Genomic DNA, 15,986 nt, shown 5'->3' with positions numbered 1-15,986 from the left:
TCCATCCACACTGAATATTGGGTAGCCATTTAAAAGAATAAATTAGACACCTCTCTAGAGAGTTCTATGTGCCTTTCTGCACATTTCCATTCTGTGGCATATTTCAGTGTACAAATTAGGAAGTATGTCTATCTCCTGATGTAGTTCCTTAAATTCATAGGTGAATTTGTCTACATTTTTCCTATTTTATTATACACTAAAGACCAAACTAAATTTGAGGCATATGATTAAATGATAACAAAGATCTAGGCATGGAAAAAGTTTTGGTGCTGGCTCTCTGTGATTTTTATACTATGTAAACTCTATGTAACTGTGTACAATGGCTAAGCGATCTTTTGTTTTTGACATTTGTGTAACCCTTATTGCCAGGCTTCCCTTTTAATGTAAAAATCATGTATTTCTCCCTCTTATGCTCTGCAGGTATCTTCAGGATTGGCCTAGCACAAGAAGTTGATGGACGGAGGAAATCACTCTGTGGTGTCTGAATTTTTGTTGCTGGGACTCAGCAGTTCTTGGGAGATTCAGATTCTTCTTTTTTTGTTTTTTACTCTATTTTACATAGCAAGTATGCTAGGAAACCTTCTCATTGTGCTCACGATCATCTCAGACCATCACTTACATTCCCCCATGTACTTTTTGCTGGCTAATCTTTCCATCATCGATACAGGAGTTTCCAGCATTGCAAGCCCAAAGATGATTTATGATCTTTTCAGAAAACATAAAGTCATCTCCTTGACAGGGTGCATTACTCAGATGTTCTTTATTCACACAGTTGGGGGTACGGAGATGGTGTTGCTTATAGTAATGGCCTATGACCGATACATTGCTATCTGTAAGCCCCTCCACTACCTGACCATTATGAGCCTAAAAATGTGCATTTCTCTTTTGGCTGTTGCTTGGACCATTGGACTCATCCATTCTGTGGCCCAACTGGCTTTTGTTGTAAACTTGCCCTTTTGTGGTCCCAACAAAATGGACAGTTTTTATTGTGATTTTCCTCGGTTTATCAAACTTGCATGTATAGACACATATAGACTGGAATTTCTGGTCACGGCCAACAGTGGTTTCATCTCCATGGGCACTTTCTTCATCTTGATTGTGTCTTACATTTTCATCCTGGTCACAGTTCGCAAACACTCTTCAGGTGGTTCATCTAAGGCCCTCTCCACTCTCTCTGCTCACATCACTGTGGTGGTCTTTTTCTTTGGTCCTTGTATTATTGTCTACGTGTGGCCATTCCCTACATTACCCATAGATAAATTTTTAGCCATCTTTGATGCCCTTATCACTCCTTTTATGAATCCTATTATCTATACATTCAGAAATAAGGAGATGAAAATGGCAATGAGGAGACTATTTGGTAAGGTTCTAAGTTTCAGGAAGAGTTTTTTCATGAGCAATCAAAGACATTCAGATTCGTCTTGACTATTCTTGGAAATTAATCTCTTTAATTAAACTTTTCATAATTTTTTTCATTTTATTTAATAGTTTTAATATCCACTGCATTTTTGCAGAACAGAGTTAGAACAAAGACTCTATTCTGATCTGGTCAGGTTTTCATAAGGACCCTTACCCTGTGGTCCTGGAAGTATTGAAAAAGAATGAATTCAGCCTTTAAATGAAGTGTCTTTCTTATTTATTATAGAAGAATATGAAATCTCACATACTGGGTACATTTTCAATTAAATTATCCAACAAAATGTTGGGTACTCTTCTCTTTGGTAGTGATTCTCAAAGACATATCTCTTCCAATCTATTTGTGTACTGATATTCATGCCCTCTGAGTTTCTCATGTTTATTATGCTTGGAGGAATACACAAATTGAAGACAGTTGCTTAGATAGCTTTCAGAATTTAAGGCTTCTAACTAGATTTGACTAGCCACACTCAGATTTAGATGATACTAAGTTTTTTTAAATTACCCCCCCCCTTTTTTTTAAAGTGGGCCCCATGCCCAGCATGGAGTCCAGTGTGGGGCTTGAACTCACAACCCTGAGATTAAGACCTGAGCTGAGATCAAAAGTTGGATGCTTAACCAACTGAGCCTCCCAGGTGCCCTAATACTGAGTTTTTAAAATTTAGTTGGGATTGGAAGGTGAAATTTGGGATAAATCACAGAGTGACAACTCAGGAAATTTTAATATTATTGCTTAATCCAATGTTTTGAAACAGAAGATGTAAATTCCTACACCACTCAGTATGTATCATAATTATATTTTACCCCAACTATTTCTTAAATCTTTTTTATATGGTAAACAAAAATATGTGAAAATTAAAAGATTACAAATGGAGTGAATATTTTGGATCTAAGGATAGGCGGCACTGGTTTATAAATAAATAACTAAAATGCAAAACATTTCTGTATTATATGAATCAGGTTTATAACTATATAAATAGCAAATACAAAATATAGACATTACAAAAGAAAATTTATTACAAAGCTGTCTACAAATGAAGAGGTATATTAATGAACTGTCTATAATGAAGACATGTATTACACTTTCCATGTGATAAAATGTATTATATATAATTACTTAAAAAATAAATATATTGTTCAGAAGTGGTATAAATAACTATCCAAAGACTATCTCCCTATTTTTTCTGTGTTGCCAAATAAATAGGAATGGGAGTTGAATGAAGCCATTATTATTCATGTGTGTGCTAGGTGACTTGTTATGAATAAACAGTGGGAAGAGGCAGAGAGAAAGAGAAAGAAACAGACTCCCTACTGAAAAGGAATTCAGGGCTCATCCTACTGCAGTCTTTAATCCCATTCTCCTATTTTATCCATTTCACCCCCACCACCTCTCTGATCACCATCAGTTTGTTCTGTATAGTTAAGAGTCTGTTTCCTGGTTTGTCTGTCTCTCTTTTAAACATTTTTGTTTATTTCATCTAAGCTGTTGTGTTTACTGGCATAAATTTGTCCATAATATTCCTTATTCTTCTAAAATTTGTAGGGTCTGCAGTGATGTATCCCTTTTCATTCTTAATGTTAATAATTTTCTCTTTATTTTTTTTTTTTCCCTGATCAGTTTGGTGAGAAGTTTATCAGTTCTGTTGAACTTTTTGAACACAAGCTTTTGATTTTATTGATTTTCTCCTTGTTTTTCTCTGTTCTATTTTATTAATAATACTTTTCTTTATTATTTCTTTTTTTAAAAGATTTTATTTATTTGACAAAGAGACACAGCAAAAGAGGGAACATAAGCAGTGGGAGAGGGAGAAGCAGGCTTCCCGCTGAGTAGGGAGCCTGATGTGGGGCTCGATTCTGGGATCCCACCATCATGACCTGAGCTGAAAGGCAGACACATAAGGACTGAGCCATCTAGGCACCCCTTCTTTATTATTTTTGTTTACTGCTTACTCTGGGTTTATTATTATTTTTTAAAGATTTTATTTATCTATTAGAGAGAGAGAGCATGAACACGGGGAGGGGCAGAGGGAGAGGGAGAAACGGAATCCGCAATGAGCAGGGAGCCCAATGTGAGGTTTGATCGCAGGACCCACGATCATGACCTGAAATGAAGGCAGATGCTTAATCGACAGAGTCATCCAGGCACCCTGGTCATGGTTTTCTTATCTCACTAGTGATTGTTAGGATTGTTATGTCATTCTACTTACTGAAATGTTCACTTCAGGTATTTTTGTTTTTTATTTTTTCAGAATCTATATACAGAATTCTGTTGCATTTCTATGCACTACTAATGAAATAGTAGAGAGGGAAATTAAGGAAAAATCCTATTTACAACCGCATCAAAAAATAAAATGCCTAGGAATAAATTTAGCTAAAGAGGTGAAAAACCTGTATTCTGGAAACTACAAGACATTGATGAAAGAAATCAAAGATGACACAAAGAAATGGAAAGATTCTCCTTGCTCATGGATTTGAAGAATTAATGTTGTTGAAATGGTCATACTAGCTAAAACACTCTACAGAGTTGGTGAAATCTCTATGAAAATATCAATGGTACTTTTCACAGAAATAGAGCAAAAAAACCTCAAGATTTTTATGAAATCACAAAATACCCAAATAACCAAAACAATATTGAGAAAAAGGAACAAAGCTGGAGGTGTCACAATCTCCATATATAAATGAAATCAAGTTATATATTCATTTTGAATTTTACATTATAATGATAACAGATATAATCCAAAGTGAGTATAAAACAGGAATAGATATCTATGGACAAATAAGGTAGCTATTTCTTTTGTTTTGCTTTTGGTAAGTGAAGCTTGATGATTTTATTCTAGTGTCTGATGAAATTAATATATTTGATCATTTTTACTCCTCCCTCATTTTCACATCTAACTTATGTTATTTTAATTTTTTTGTACTTATTTTGCATTATTAAATATACCTAATACCCATTACTAGAGTAATAATTAAAAATAATGTATTTTGATCCTCAATTCTGAAAGATAAGGGAATTATGCTAATGATAGTACTTTTTAAAAAAATATTTTATTTATTTATTTGACAAAGAGGGATCACAAGTAGGCAGAGAGGCAGGCAGAGAGAGAGAGGGGAGGAACAGGCTCCCTGCTGAGCAGAGAGCCCAATGTGGGACTTGATCCCAGCACCCTGAGATCATGACCGGAGCCGAAGGCAGCAGCTTAACCCACTGAGCCACCGAGGTGCCCGATAGTACTTTTTCTTTCCTTTACTTTTCCACCTTTTATTTGTACCATTTCTAGATGTCAAGTTAGTAATATTCACATCCTGCTGGTAATAATTGTCCCTACTTCTAATTTTAGCTTTCGTTCTATGATGAAATAAATTCAGTGTTTATTCTGGTTCACTGAAAGTTTGCCTTCTAATATTTTTACAATAATTTTTGTTTTACATTTTTCCTATTCAAAAATACTTTCCTGTTACCTTTATAATAGAAATCCAGGGTGACTGTATATGAAATTCTTCTTTACGTGAGGTCTTTGTAAAGATTCTTTCAGTGTTTCCTTCCTTCCCTTCCTCTTTCTTTTTCCTTCCTTCCTGTCTCTCTCTCTCTCGATCTTTCTCTCTCCCTCCCTTCCTTCCTTCTCTCCGCCCCCACCTCCTTTCACCCTTCCTCCCTCTCCCTGCCTTTCTTCCTTTCCTTCCTTGCTTCCTTCCTGATGTGTTTCTGATGTTGAATGATGCTATGGCTGGTTTAATTAGTAAATAATTTAAATTATTTTTGGCTAGATGTCCAAATAATTTTTTTCAGTGATATCTTGTGTTGAACATTTTGTGTCAGGCTGTTTGTTTATTTCCTTGTTTTTTATTTTGGATGGGATGCACTATCAATCTGGAAAGTCAAGTCTTCTTTTATTTCTGCAAAGTTAAAAAAAAAGATTTTATTTACTTATTTATTTAAAAGAGAAAGAGAAAAGGAGAAGGAAAGGAGGGGCAGAGGGAAAGGAAGAGAGAATCTCAAGCAGACTCTCTGCTCAGCAGACCTCTGAGAGTAGGATGCTTAACTGACTGAGCCACCCAGGCAGTACTCTGCCAAGCTTTTAAAATGATAGCTTTAAAGATGTGTTCTGTTTCATTTGTATTTTCTTTGGAACCCCAATTACGTGCATATTGAATCTTTCATATCTGTATCTTCCTTGCTTTTTAATCTCTTAGTGCATTTCCATTTCTTTGGGTTCATGTCCTTATCTTTCTCTCTCCTTACTGTGTTTTCAGCAGCATTTGCTTTCCCTTGGTGTCTTTACAATTTTACCTATCTGTAAAAAATAATCTTTTCTACTATTTCTTTCTTGAGATAGGCCTTTTAAATTTAATGTCTTTCTGTTATTTTGTCATATCTTTTTGAGATTTTAAATTACTAATTATGTATCCTTTAAAAAAATAAAGTCAATCAATCCTGTAAGTTAAAAAATTCATGGTAAAATATTTGGTCCTAATTTTCATCTGCTCTGTGGCAATATTTTTCCGGGGTCTGTTCTTTGCCGTTTGTTTTCAAGGTTATTTTCTCTTTTTTAACTTTGTAGATCTTGCACTGGCTCTTTTTATTTCTAATTTCTTTAATTTTAATTTTTTTCTTTTAAAAGTTACCTCACACTTATTTAGTATTTTATAGCTTAGAAAGCATAAAGTTTGTCTATGGCAATCTTATACTCTTTTTTATTAAAAATTTTTAATTTGCTTTGTAGGAGTTTCACGTCGGTGAGCATATGGAATGGTGTTTCATTTGGTAGGATTTTTTTTTTTCTCATCAGATAATTCTTTTTTCTTCGTTTGTGGGAAGCTTTTATTCCTCTTCACCTCTATAAGCCATTGGAGTTAGTCAGGTTATTATAGGGCTGTATAATACAAGAAGATCTTTTTCCCTCTCTCTCCTTAATACTGAACAGATATACTATTTCTTATAATTTGCATTTCTACTTCTATCATAAGTAGTAAAAAATTGCAGGATTGATTTTTACTTATTTTCTGAATTTTCTCTCTCAAGTTTTTAAGTCAGATGCAAAAAAACCTTGTATCTGATACTTTTCCTTTGATACTTATCTCCTTTTTTTGTACTCTCTTTCTCTTTCCCCTTAATCAATGAAAATACTACAGTGCATATGACATAAGTTTTGGAACTGGAGGGGATTGTAGAAATCTTTTTCTAGAGCTTGCTCATTTTACAGTTGAGGAAATGACACTATAGAGATATGAAGTGAGTTATCTGAAGATATAAGGTGAGTTACTGGCCAGATTTGAATAGAATTGATTTCTCTTCTGATTCCTAATTCATAACCATAATATGGTTGTTTCTGACTTAAAAGTAGTATTTTTAATGTGAAGTTGTAGATCATATAGTAGAATATGTAGCTGAACATTCCCATACTATGGATTGTATGAGCAGAGTAGAGCAGAGCATTGTAGAGCAGAGCAGATTTAAGAATAATTCACACACACACACACACACACACACACACACACTAACCTGGGAATTTCTCTGAAGGTTTCCTTTTTAACTGCCATGGCTCTTTGGCAGAGTTGAGGTTTTTTTTTTTTTTTTTTTTTTTTTTTTTTTTTTTTTTTTTTAAAGATTTTATTTATTTATTTGACAGAGAGAGAGAGAGAGAGAGATCACAAGTAGGCAGAGAGGCAGGCAGAGAGAGAGAGGAGGAAACAGGCTTCCTGCTGAGCAGAGAGCCCGATGCGGGACTCGATCCCAGGACCCCGAGATCATGACCTCAGCCGAAGGCAGCGGCTTAACCCACTGAGCCACCCAGGTGCCCCGAGTTGAGTTTAACATAAATACAAGACAGTGTATCTTCCCATGTTCCTCGGGAATCCTTCTTTAGCCTTACTTACAAAGTAAATATTTCAAATTAAGTAAAAAAAATTGTGTTTTCTTAAATTTGGGGGGTCACTTTGTCCTCTCTTTGGTGACTCATTAATAGTTTCCTCTGTTGGTTTGCCAGGATTCTGAATGAAAATTCCCTTGAATAAATGAACTCATACTGGTGATCCCAAATCTCTGCAGTGTCATATGGTCAGTATTCTCCTGTGTACCAATTAGCCATATCTCTTAAAATAATAACATTTTTATAGTTATCTGTGGATGAAGTAATGTTAGTTTTAACCAGGGAATGTTAAATATGTTTAACTCTTTGGAAACAGTCACATGTTAGGTTTTTAAATGAGCGGGTGGGTGACAAATATAGAAATATCCAAGGGATACTGGTGTACAATGTTTAAGTCCCCAAAGATTAGCATTGAATAGATTTTTCTGGTGACAAGATTGTTTTGTATAGAGATCAATAATATGTTATTTTGTACAATAGAAGCAGCTTCAGTTGAGCTTAATGAGCAAGAACGAATACAAATGAGAAGAAAAAGGACATGTAGTTAGAAACAGAAATTACCTTTTTTTCCTCCATTGGTATCTAAGTCTGAGAACAAAAAAAAAAAAAAAGATTTCAAATGGTTAAAGGTCATATTTTAAGAGGGAATAAAATATGACTTGGTTTAATCCTGGGCTTTATTTAATTTCTTGATATGGAGACAGGGCATCTTTGTTTTCTCTATTAATCAGACTGGCGAGATCTGGGTTTCTTCTATGGGAAGCTAAAAGGAGTCCATATAGATCAAGACAGAATGGGCCTGGAACTCAACCAGACTGCTCCGAGATGCAGGTATTATATAGATTTGCCTTCTCCCACCACGGTTATTTAAATAGAATGGAAAAATTATAGATGTGTTTGAAGTAGCTAAGAAGCCCAAATGTTTTTGAACAGATGAGGACAACGCTTCATTTAGATCTGGCTAAGATGCTGACTGAAGAACATGGGACATCGAGAAAGGGACTAAGGTGTGTCACACATCAGAAAATCATGAGAAAAGAGAAGTATTCTCTATATACTGGTTGAGAGGCAGATGAGGGAATCAATTTCAGTTCTATCACTTAATTGTTCTAATTTGTTGGTTTTATCTTGGTTTAGATTTCTTTCATTGCAAAGAAAGCTGATAATACCAACTTTATGGTTTTTATAAATATCAAACAACATTATGCATTTAAAGAAGTTATTATGGTGTATAACATATGGTAGTCTGTGTTTTTGCTTTGATTTTGACTGTTATCATTACATTCATAAATAGTTCATCAAACATTGCTCCAGTTTGGGAGGTATTTCTTGATTATATATATATAATCCTGATTATATTTCCTTTTTTTAAAAAAAGTTTTATTTATTTGTTTGAGAGAGAGAGAGAGAGAGCAGGTGGAGGAGCAGAGGAAGAGGGAGACTCTCAAGCAGCCTCCCCACCAAGCATGGAACCTGATGCAGGGCTCAATCCCATGACCCTGAGATCATGTCCCCGGCTGAAACCAAGAGTTGGACGCTTAACAGACTAAGCCACCTAGGTGTCTCCCTGCTTATATTTCTTAATTATATTATATATTATATAAATTCTTTAAGCATACATATGAAGCTATCTAAATAAATTATATTCATATCTTAAAGCGTGGTGTAGGTTTCGATTTTTTTTTTAAGATTTTATTATTGATTTGATGGGCATCTGGGTGGCCCAGTTGTTAAGTGTCTGCCTTCCACTCAGGTCATGATCCCTGGAGCCTTCTCCCTCTCCAGCTCCCTCGATGCCTGTGTTCCCTTTCTTGCTATCTCTCTGTCAAATAAATAAATAAATAAATAGATAAAATTTTTTTAAAAAAGAAAGCTTATCACCTTTACAATACTTACTTAAAAAAAGATTTTATTTATTAGAGACAGAGGGAGAGAGAGAGAGAGAGAGAAAGGATGAGCAGGGGAAAGGGCAGAGGGAAAGGGAGAAGCAGACTCCCCACTGAGCCAGGAGCCAATGCCAGCTGGATCCCAGGACCCTGGGATCATGACCTGAGCTGAAATCAGATGCTTAACCGACCGAGCCACCCAGGTGCCCCTAGGACTTGATTTCTCTCTAAGAAAGCTCCGATCACTCTAACTCTCAGTATCTTTATTGTTTCACAAATTCTATGATCATACTACTTATTTGACATTTATTATATAGTACTTTTTTATTATTTATATTTTTGTGTATGAGCTAAAATGTAAAAGCCTTAAGGATAGTGGATATTTTATTAAAAAAATTTAAATTAACATATAATGTATTATTTGTTTCAGGGTTACAGGTCTGTAATTCGTCGGTCTTACACAATTCACAGTGCTCACCATAGCACATACCCTCCCCAGTGTTCATCACCTAGCCACCCTATCTCTCCCCTCCTTCACTCCAGCAACCCTCAATTTGCTTCCCGAGATTAAGAGTCTCTTATGGATTGTCTCCCTCTCTGGATTTGTCTTGTTTCATTTATTCCTCTCCTAAAGGGTTGTGGATATTTTAACAGCTCAGTAAGTCTGCAATGTACTGTAACAATGCATTGTGTTTAGTAGGCATCTAGCAAATGTTTGTTGATTGATTACCAGTGATTATGATAAAGGGCAAAATGAATGATATAGCAAATTTATAATAATATGCTAATTGAGTCATGTAAGTAATGCAAAAGGAATTAGAGAGGAGGGAGATACGAAGAGAGGGATTTCTCCGGGATGTGGGACTTATAACTAACTGCAGATAGGGAAAAGATAGTGAATATGGTAGCAGTCCGATGCAGAAAATACCATCATTATGATGGGCTTCATTACATTCTAAAGTGGCATTCTGTTATAAAATCATTGAAATGTTAGATTACTTAGCATCACTCACCTCAGCCCCTTTATTTTACAAATGATGAAACTGAGTTTAACAATGAGTCATGGAACACTACATCAAAAACTAATGATGTACTATATTGTGAATGACGTCACATAAAATAAAAGTGAGTCAAGCTGTAGAAGGGATGGGAAAAAGAACTTAAGTGCTCATAGAGTTAAGGCTAGGATCTTATCACAGCTTTTCTAATTTCAAGTGCTGTGTTCTTTTTGCCATTCCATGAACCATGAAAAGTAAACATGGTATGGGCAAAGTTCTACAAATACAAATCACATAATTTTTTTTTTCTATATCACATTAGCTCAACATGTTTAGATTCTTCAGGGAAGATCTCTCTTCTGGCTTGTTAGAATTTCATTGTATGTTCTCATAGCTCAAGCTCTGTGATCACTTCCACTCCCTGAGCTGTGCTACAATAGCTCAATAACTTCAGAATTTCTACATTATCTTTTTTCTTGAGGAGGAAAAGGTGAATATGATTTGATAAAATGCAAAAACATGGGGCTAAACACAAGAGAACATTAATGAGACTGATAGCATTGCATGTAGAAGGCAATGAAAGGGGTAAGGAAAACAAAGATCATCATAAATTGCCTTAGTTTTCAGGAACTTTATGAGTAGGAGTAACAAACTCTGAGGGAAAAATCAATGAACTCATTTCCATTTCTTCTTTGTTCTCTCATGTTATTCCAGGGCATTCCTGATCTGCCTCTTACAACTCTTTTGACTTAGCAGATTTTGCTTAATCTTCTTTTATCAAAACTGAGGGAATTTTAAGGAGATTAGGGAGTTAGAAATAGCACTTTTTAGCAATGAGTTACTGCCCATTTTCTGCAATTACAGTGTAGGGGTTATATTAGATGTGTTTGGACTTTGTGAAATAAGGTAATGTTTTTTCTTTATGATCTGAAACTCTTGCAATCAGTGACTCCCATGAAGTTGATTTTCTCTTTACTCTTTCTTACAGGTAAAATTTGTGTCACCTCTGCTTGCAGAGCTAATGGATGGAGCCAACGAGTCTGTGGTATCTGAGTTTGTGTTCCTGGGACTCTCCAATTCATGGGAGGTCCAGCTTCTCCTATTTCTCTTTTCCTCTGTGTTCTACATGGCAAGCCTACTGGGAAATCTCCTCATTGTGTTCTCTGTGAGCACTGACCATACCTTGCACTCTCCTATGTACTTCCTGCTGGCCAACCTCTCCTTTCTTGATGTGGGAGTTTGCTCTATTGCAGCTCCCAAAATGATTTATGACCTTTTTAGAAAACGCAAAGCCATCTCTTTTGGAGGTTGTATATCTCAGATCTTCTTTATTCATGCTATTGGGGGCACAGAAATGGTGCTGCTCATTGCCATGGCCTTTGACAGATATGTTGCCATTTGTAAGCCTCTCCACTACCTGACCATCATGAGCCCACGAATGTGCATTTTGATTCTGGCTGCAGCCTGGGTCCTTGGCCTTATCCACTCAGTGGCCCAATTGGCATTTGTTGTAGACTTGCCCTTCTGTGGTCCTAATGTACTGGACAGCTTTTATTGTGACCTTCCTCAACTCATTAAACTTGCTTGCACGGAGACCAATAGACTGGAGTTCATGGTCACAGCCAATAGTGGACTCATCTCTGTGGGTTCCTTCTTTATACTGATTATTTCTTACATCATCATTCTGGCCACAGTTTGGAAACACTCTTCAGGTGGGTTATCCAAGGCCCTCTCTACTTTGTCAGCTCATGTCACTGTGGTGGTTTTATTCTTTGGACCGTTAATCTTCTTCTACACCTGGCCCTTCCCCTCATCACACTTGGATAAATTTCTTGCTATCTTTGATGCAGTTCTCACCCCTTTTCTGAATCCAGTCATCTACACATTCAGGAACAAGGAGATGAAGGCAGCAATGAAGAAACTTTGTTATCAGCTTGTAAGTTACAGGAAGATGTAGTAAATACTTAAAAAAAATTAGCTCTACACTCAATAACAACAGAAAAAATAAAGTGATTGAAGTTTTAGGTCTCTATTAATTTCATGTACTAGGTTACATTTAGGCATTTACCATGTTACCCTTGTATTTCTAGTACCCTAACAAATGATAAAGGGAGCTAATTTTGGGACTTCTGTGTTTCAGACCCTGCGGTGGATGTTTTATGTACATTATTTTATTTAATATTTATGAAAACTCAGTGTAGTGAGTATTTTTTATCTTGATTTGGGGGGGGTAATTAAGAAATGCTTCCTGTTCATCCCTCTGTAATTACTAAGGAAATATGTCAAACCAAAGTTATCACCACCTTAATCCACTATTTCCAATTGTCTTTCCCCTCGAAAGGTGCCAAACAGAGAACGTGTTCAATAATTTCATGCTGGAAATTTAGCACATTATTCTTTTTCACTGTTATACTTTCCCTGCTTTGAACTGGCTAACATCCTTTACTTAAACTATCAAACTGCCATAATGCCAATTGGTTTTACTTTTCTTTTTCCTCTAAGGTATCAGTTTGTTTCCTACTAACCCATTTCTTTGGTTACCTAGAAATCTGTTCATTACATAGTGGAATTGTGGAATTTTAGAACTGGAATTTGAGATCATTTGTTCCAACTTATTTATTTTATGGATATAATAGACACAGAGATGTTAAATGATAGATTCAAGGTGAAAATCAGATCTCCACACTTTCTCCCCCAAATTTATTGAGGAATAATTGTCAAATATAATTGTATACATTTAAAGTGTACAATGTGGTAATCTGATATATACATACACTGTGAAGTTATTACCAAGATCAAGATAATTAACACATCTAACACCTCAATAGTGAACTCTTTTCTCTTCAATTTAGATTTAAAAAAAATATCTAGGCTCACTTATTAATTTGGATTCTTGAGCTTTTCATTAATAAACAATTCCTCTGGCCTGATATTTTTGACCTTGATGATAGCAGAAGTAGTACAACTGACATCATGACTCTCTTCATTGGTATCAGTTTTGTATGATTATTTGTTGTTTCCAAGTTCTTTATTTGCAGGCTAACAAGAAGTTTCTCATTATTTTACAACTGTATGATTACCTCATCACTCACCCATGGTCTCATTCATGGCTTTTATTTATATCAATTACTAAAAATTAACAATTACACAGTATTCCCCCCTCTGTATTGCTTTTTTACTCTAATGAACACTCTAAAGGGTGTTTACCATAACTTTTCTTATTGGTACCAAGGATTGGAAGTAATCTTATGTAAGCTTCAAGAATCTCATGAGTGACTATTACTGCATTCCTTTATCTGTTTCTGTTAGGGGGTCATGGTTTCTAAGACTGAACAGCTCAGGCACTTTAGAACTTTTGGGACCCAAAGATAATAATAGGCTATAGACAAATCTTTCTGATCTTTAAATGAACTAAAGTGTTGATTTAGAAATTAATAACTATGATAAATTATATTAATGCCTACTTATTTTATTTTTATTTATTTTTTATTTTTAAATTTTTTTTTAAAGATTGTGTTTATTTATTTGACAGACAGAGATCACAGGTAGGCAGAGAGGCAGGCACAGAGAGAGGAGGAAGCATGCCCCCTGCCGAGCAGAGAGCCCAATGCGGGCTCCATCCCAGGACCCTGAGATCATGACCTGAGCCCAAGGCAGAGAGGCTTAACCCACTGAGCCACCCAGGCACCCCTAATGCCTACTTATTTTAAATATTCTTTTAAAATACCACATATATACTCGTATTCCTGTTAGTTAGCAGTTTTTGGTAGATCTTTATAATGAATCTATCTTTGTTTTTAAAGACGTTACTTGTTTAACCAAGAAAGAGAAAGAGAGTGAGCATGAGCAGTGGGGAGGGGCAGAGAAGCAGGCTCCCCACTGAGCAGGGAGTCTGCCATGGGGCTAGATTCCAGGACCCTGGGATCATGTCCTGAGCCAATGGCAGATGCTTAATCACTGAGCCACCCAGGTGCCCCTGAATCTATCTTCTTAAACCACCGACAGGTTTCAGACTTCTTTTATTTTCAGTTTACCAATTTTTTTTTAAAATAGTTTTTATTTTAATTCCAGTTAGTTAACATACAGTGTTACATTAGTTTCAGACTTTATTCAGGAAGTTATTTCATTCTTCTATCTTCATTCTTTTTCTGACGTTATTTTGGACTTATTTGTAAAAAATATATTTATTAGGATAATTACATGTTAAGACCTTAGCTTAACCAAGTAAGAGATATTTCTTTTTGGCACAATTAGCCTTTGGTTGATAATTGTTATATGTATGAAATTGTTCCTTTTCCCCTCTTGATAAGTTTTGTTTATACTTCTTTTTCTCCTCATGACCTCAAAGAGTACTTTAAAATATTATGTATTTCTTTGACTTTCTATTTGATAAATGGAAACTTAGATGTGCAATCACTCCAAATAAAATTCAGTACAGATTTATCATCATTTTGGTTGCTCTTAACTGTGTCATTTACAAACTTAGTTGAAATTGTCATAGCTCCTCTGTCCTCCAAAAGGATTCTTACCAGCTTTTTAAAGCCCATTCATCATTTTGTCCAACTATCACCACCTCCACTGTCACCAACATATATTGAGCATTTATGTGGCAGGTACTCTTTTAAAGTTGTTAACATACATTAATTCATTTAATGCTCACAGCAACGAGGTAGGTAATATTATCATTCTTATTTTATAGATGATTTAACTGAGGCACAGAAAGATACACTAACTTGCCCAGGGACAAAGGGGTGGTAAGTGGTAGAGTTTGGTTGCAGAACCATACAACTTCTACTCCAGTATCCCTGCTCTTAATCACCACCCAACCAAGTTAGTGGGTGTCTCTTACCTGTCCTTCTAAAATCTGAACATATTTTTCTCTCTCTACTTAATAACACAAAATAAATATAAAACATGCATTGATTCAATAAAATATGTTATTGTTTCCTGTCTTTTAAATCTATCATTCAAAAATATCGATCTATTTACTATTCAAAGGGACTGAGATTCAGAGGTAATTTATATAAAAAATAACTTTATAAGTCCCTTTTACTCATACAAAATTATGCATGAGGGGAGGGCACTGCATCCTCTACTCCTTGGAGATAGTCCACAACAGAGTCATATTATCTGAGGAAAAAACTGAAGCCTGAGTACACACCTCCTGGGGTTACTTTATTCTTCTAGAACCAGGCATTTTGCAGTAGTCCAGGCAGAGGATGAGGCAATTTTAATAAGACTGTTCTATTAAAGGCTGGAAATGACTTAACAAATGATAAATTGCTTACTAATTCAATACCATTAGGCTCCTCCAAAGTACTTGAACAAGAACATAAAGAAAAAAAAATGAACACTAAACTTCAAGCACAGCTCTTTCTGGTATACACAAAGCTTCTTTTCTTAGTTAACTAGTATGAGGTTATTTTGAGGTGGTTTCTGCATCACATTAGTAAGTATCAAATAAAACGTGTCTATATTTTAACAGTTAGTGGACAGGGATTTATTTTTATTTATTTTTTCCCATCTTTATTAAGGTATGATGACAAATAAAAATCATACACATTAAGTTGTACAATGTGATGGTTTGATCTATGTATACATTGTGAAATGATTACCTCCCAATCAGTAATTAACATATCCATCACCTCACATAGTTAATGCCTCCTTCACTCCTTTTTATGTGAGAACATCTGAAATCTACTCTTAGGAAATTTCAAATATACATTATTATTAATAATAGTTACCATGGTGTACATTATGTCTAAGGAACTTATTCATTTAACAACTGAAAGCTTATACTCTAACAAATATCTCCC

General features: G+C 35.3%; 2 protein-coding genes across 2 annotated transcripts; both read left to right on the top strand.

Moving 5' to 3' along the window:
* The first annotated feature begins 453 nt into the window (after nt 1–453).
* Nucleotides 454–1,425, top strand: LOC101694198 (olfactory receptor 4F3/4F16/4F29-like). Its single transcript, XM_004751364.3, has one exon. The coding sequence runs from the start codon at nt 454–456 to the stop codon at nt 1,423–1,425; it is 972 nt and encodes a 323-aa protein (XP_004751421.1).
* A 9,766-nt stretch (nt 1,426–11,191) lies between these two features.
* On the top strand, nt 11,192–12,127 carry LOC101675589 (olfactory receptor 4F3/4F16/4F29-like). Its single transcript, XM_004751011.1, has one exon. It carries the CDS (start codon nt 11,192–11,194, stop codon nt 12,125–12,127), a length of 936 nt encoding a protein of 311 aa, XP_004751068.1.
* The last annotated feature ends 3,859 nt before the right edge of the window (nt 12,128–15,986 follow it).

Source organism: Mustela putorius, unplaced genomic scaffold (assembly GCF_011764305.1).
Source record: "Mustela putorius furo isolate JIRA1106 unplaced genomic scaffold, ASM1176430v1.1 tig00003898_pilon_pilon_pilon, whole genome shotgun sequence".
NCBI lineage: Eukaryota > Metazoa > Chordata > Mammalia > Carnivora > Mustelidae > Mustela > Mustela putorius.
The sequence above is the reverse complement of the archived record's forward strand: the minus strand, read 5'-3'. Positions and strand labels throughout refer to the sequence as shown.

Bases quoted from the DNA above. Each gene is read 5' to 3' on its own strand.
- LOC101694198 (XM_004751364.3), top strand. From the start codon at position 454: ATGGACGGAGGAAATCACTCTGTGGTGTCTGAATTTTTGTTGCTGGGA.
- LOC101675589 (XM_004751011.1), top strand. From the start codon at position 11,192: ATGGATGGAGCCAACGAGTCTGTGGTATCTGAGTTTGTGTTCCTGGGA.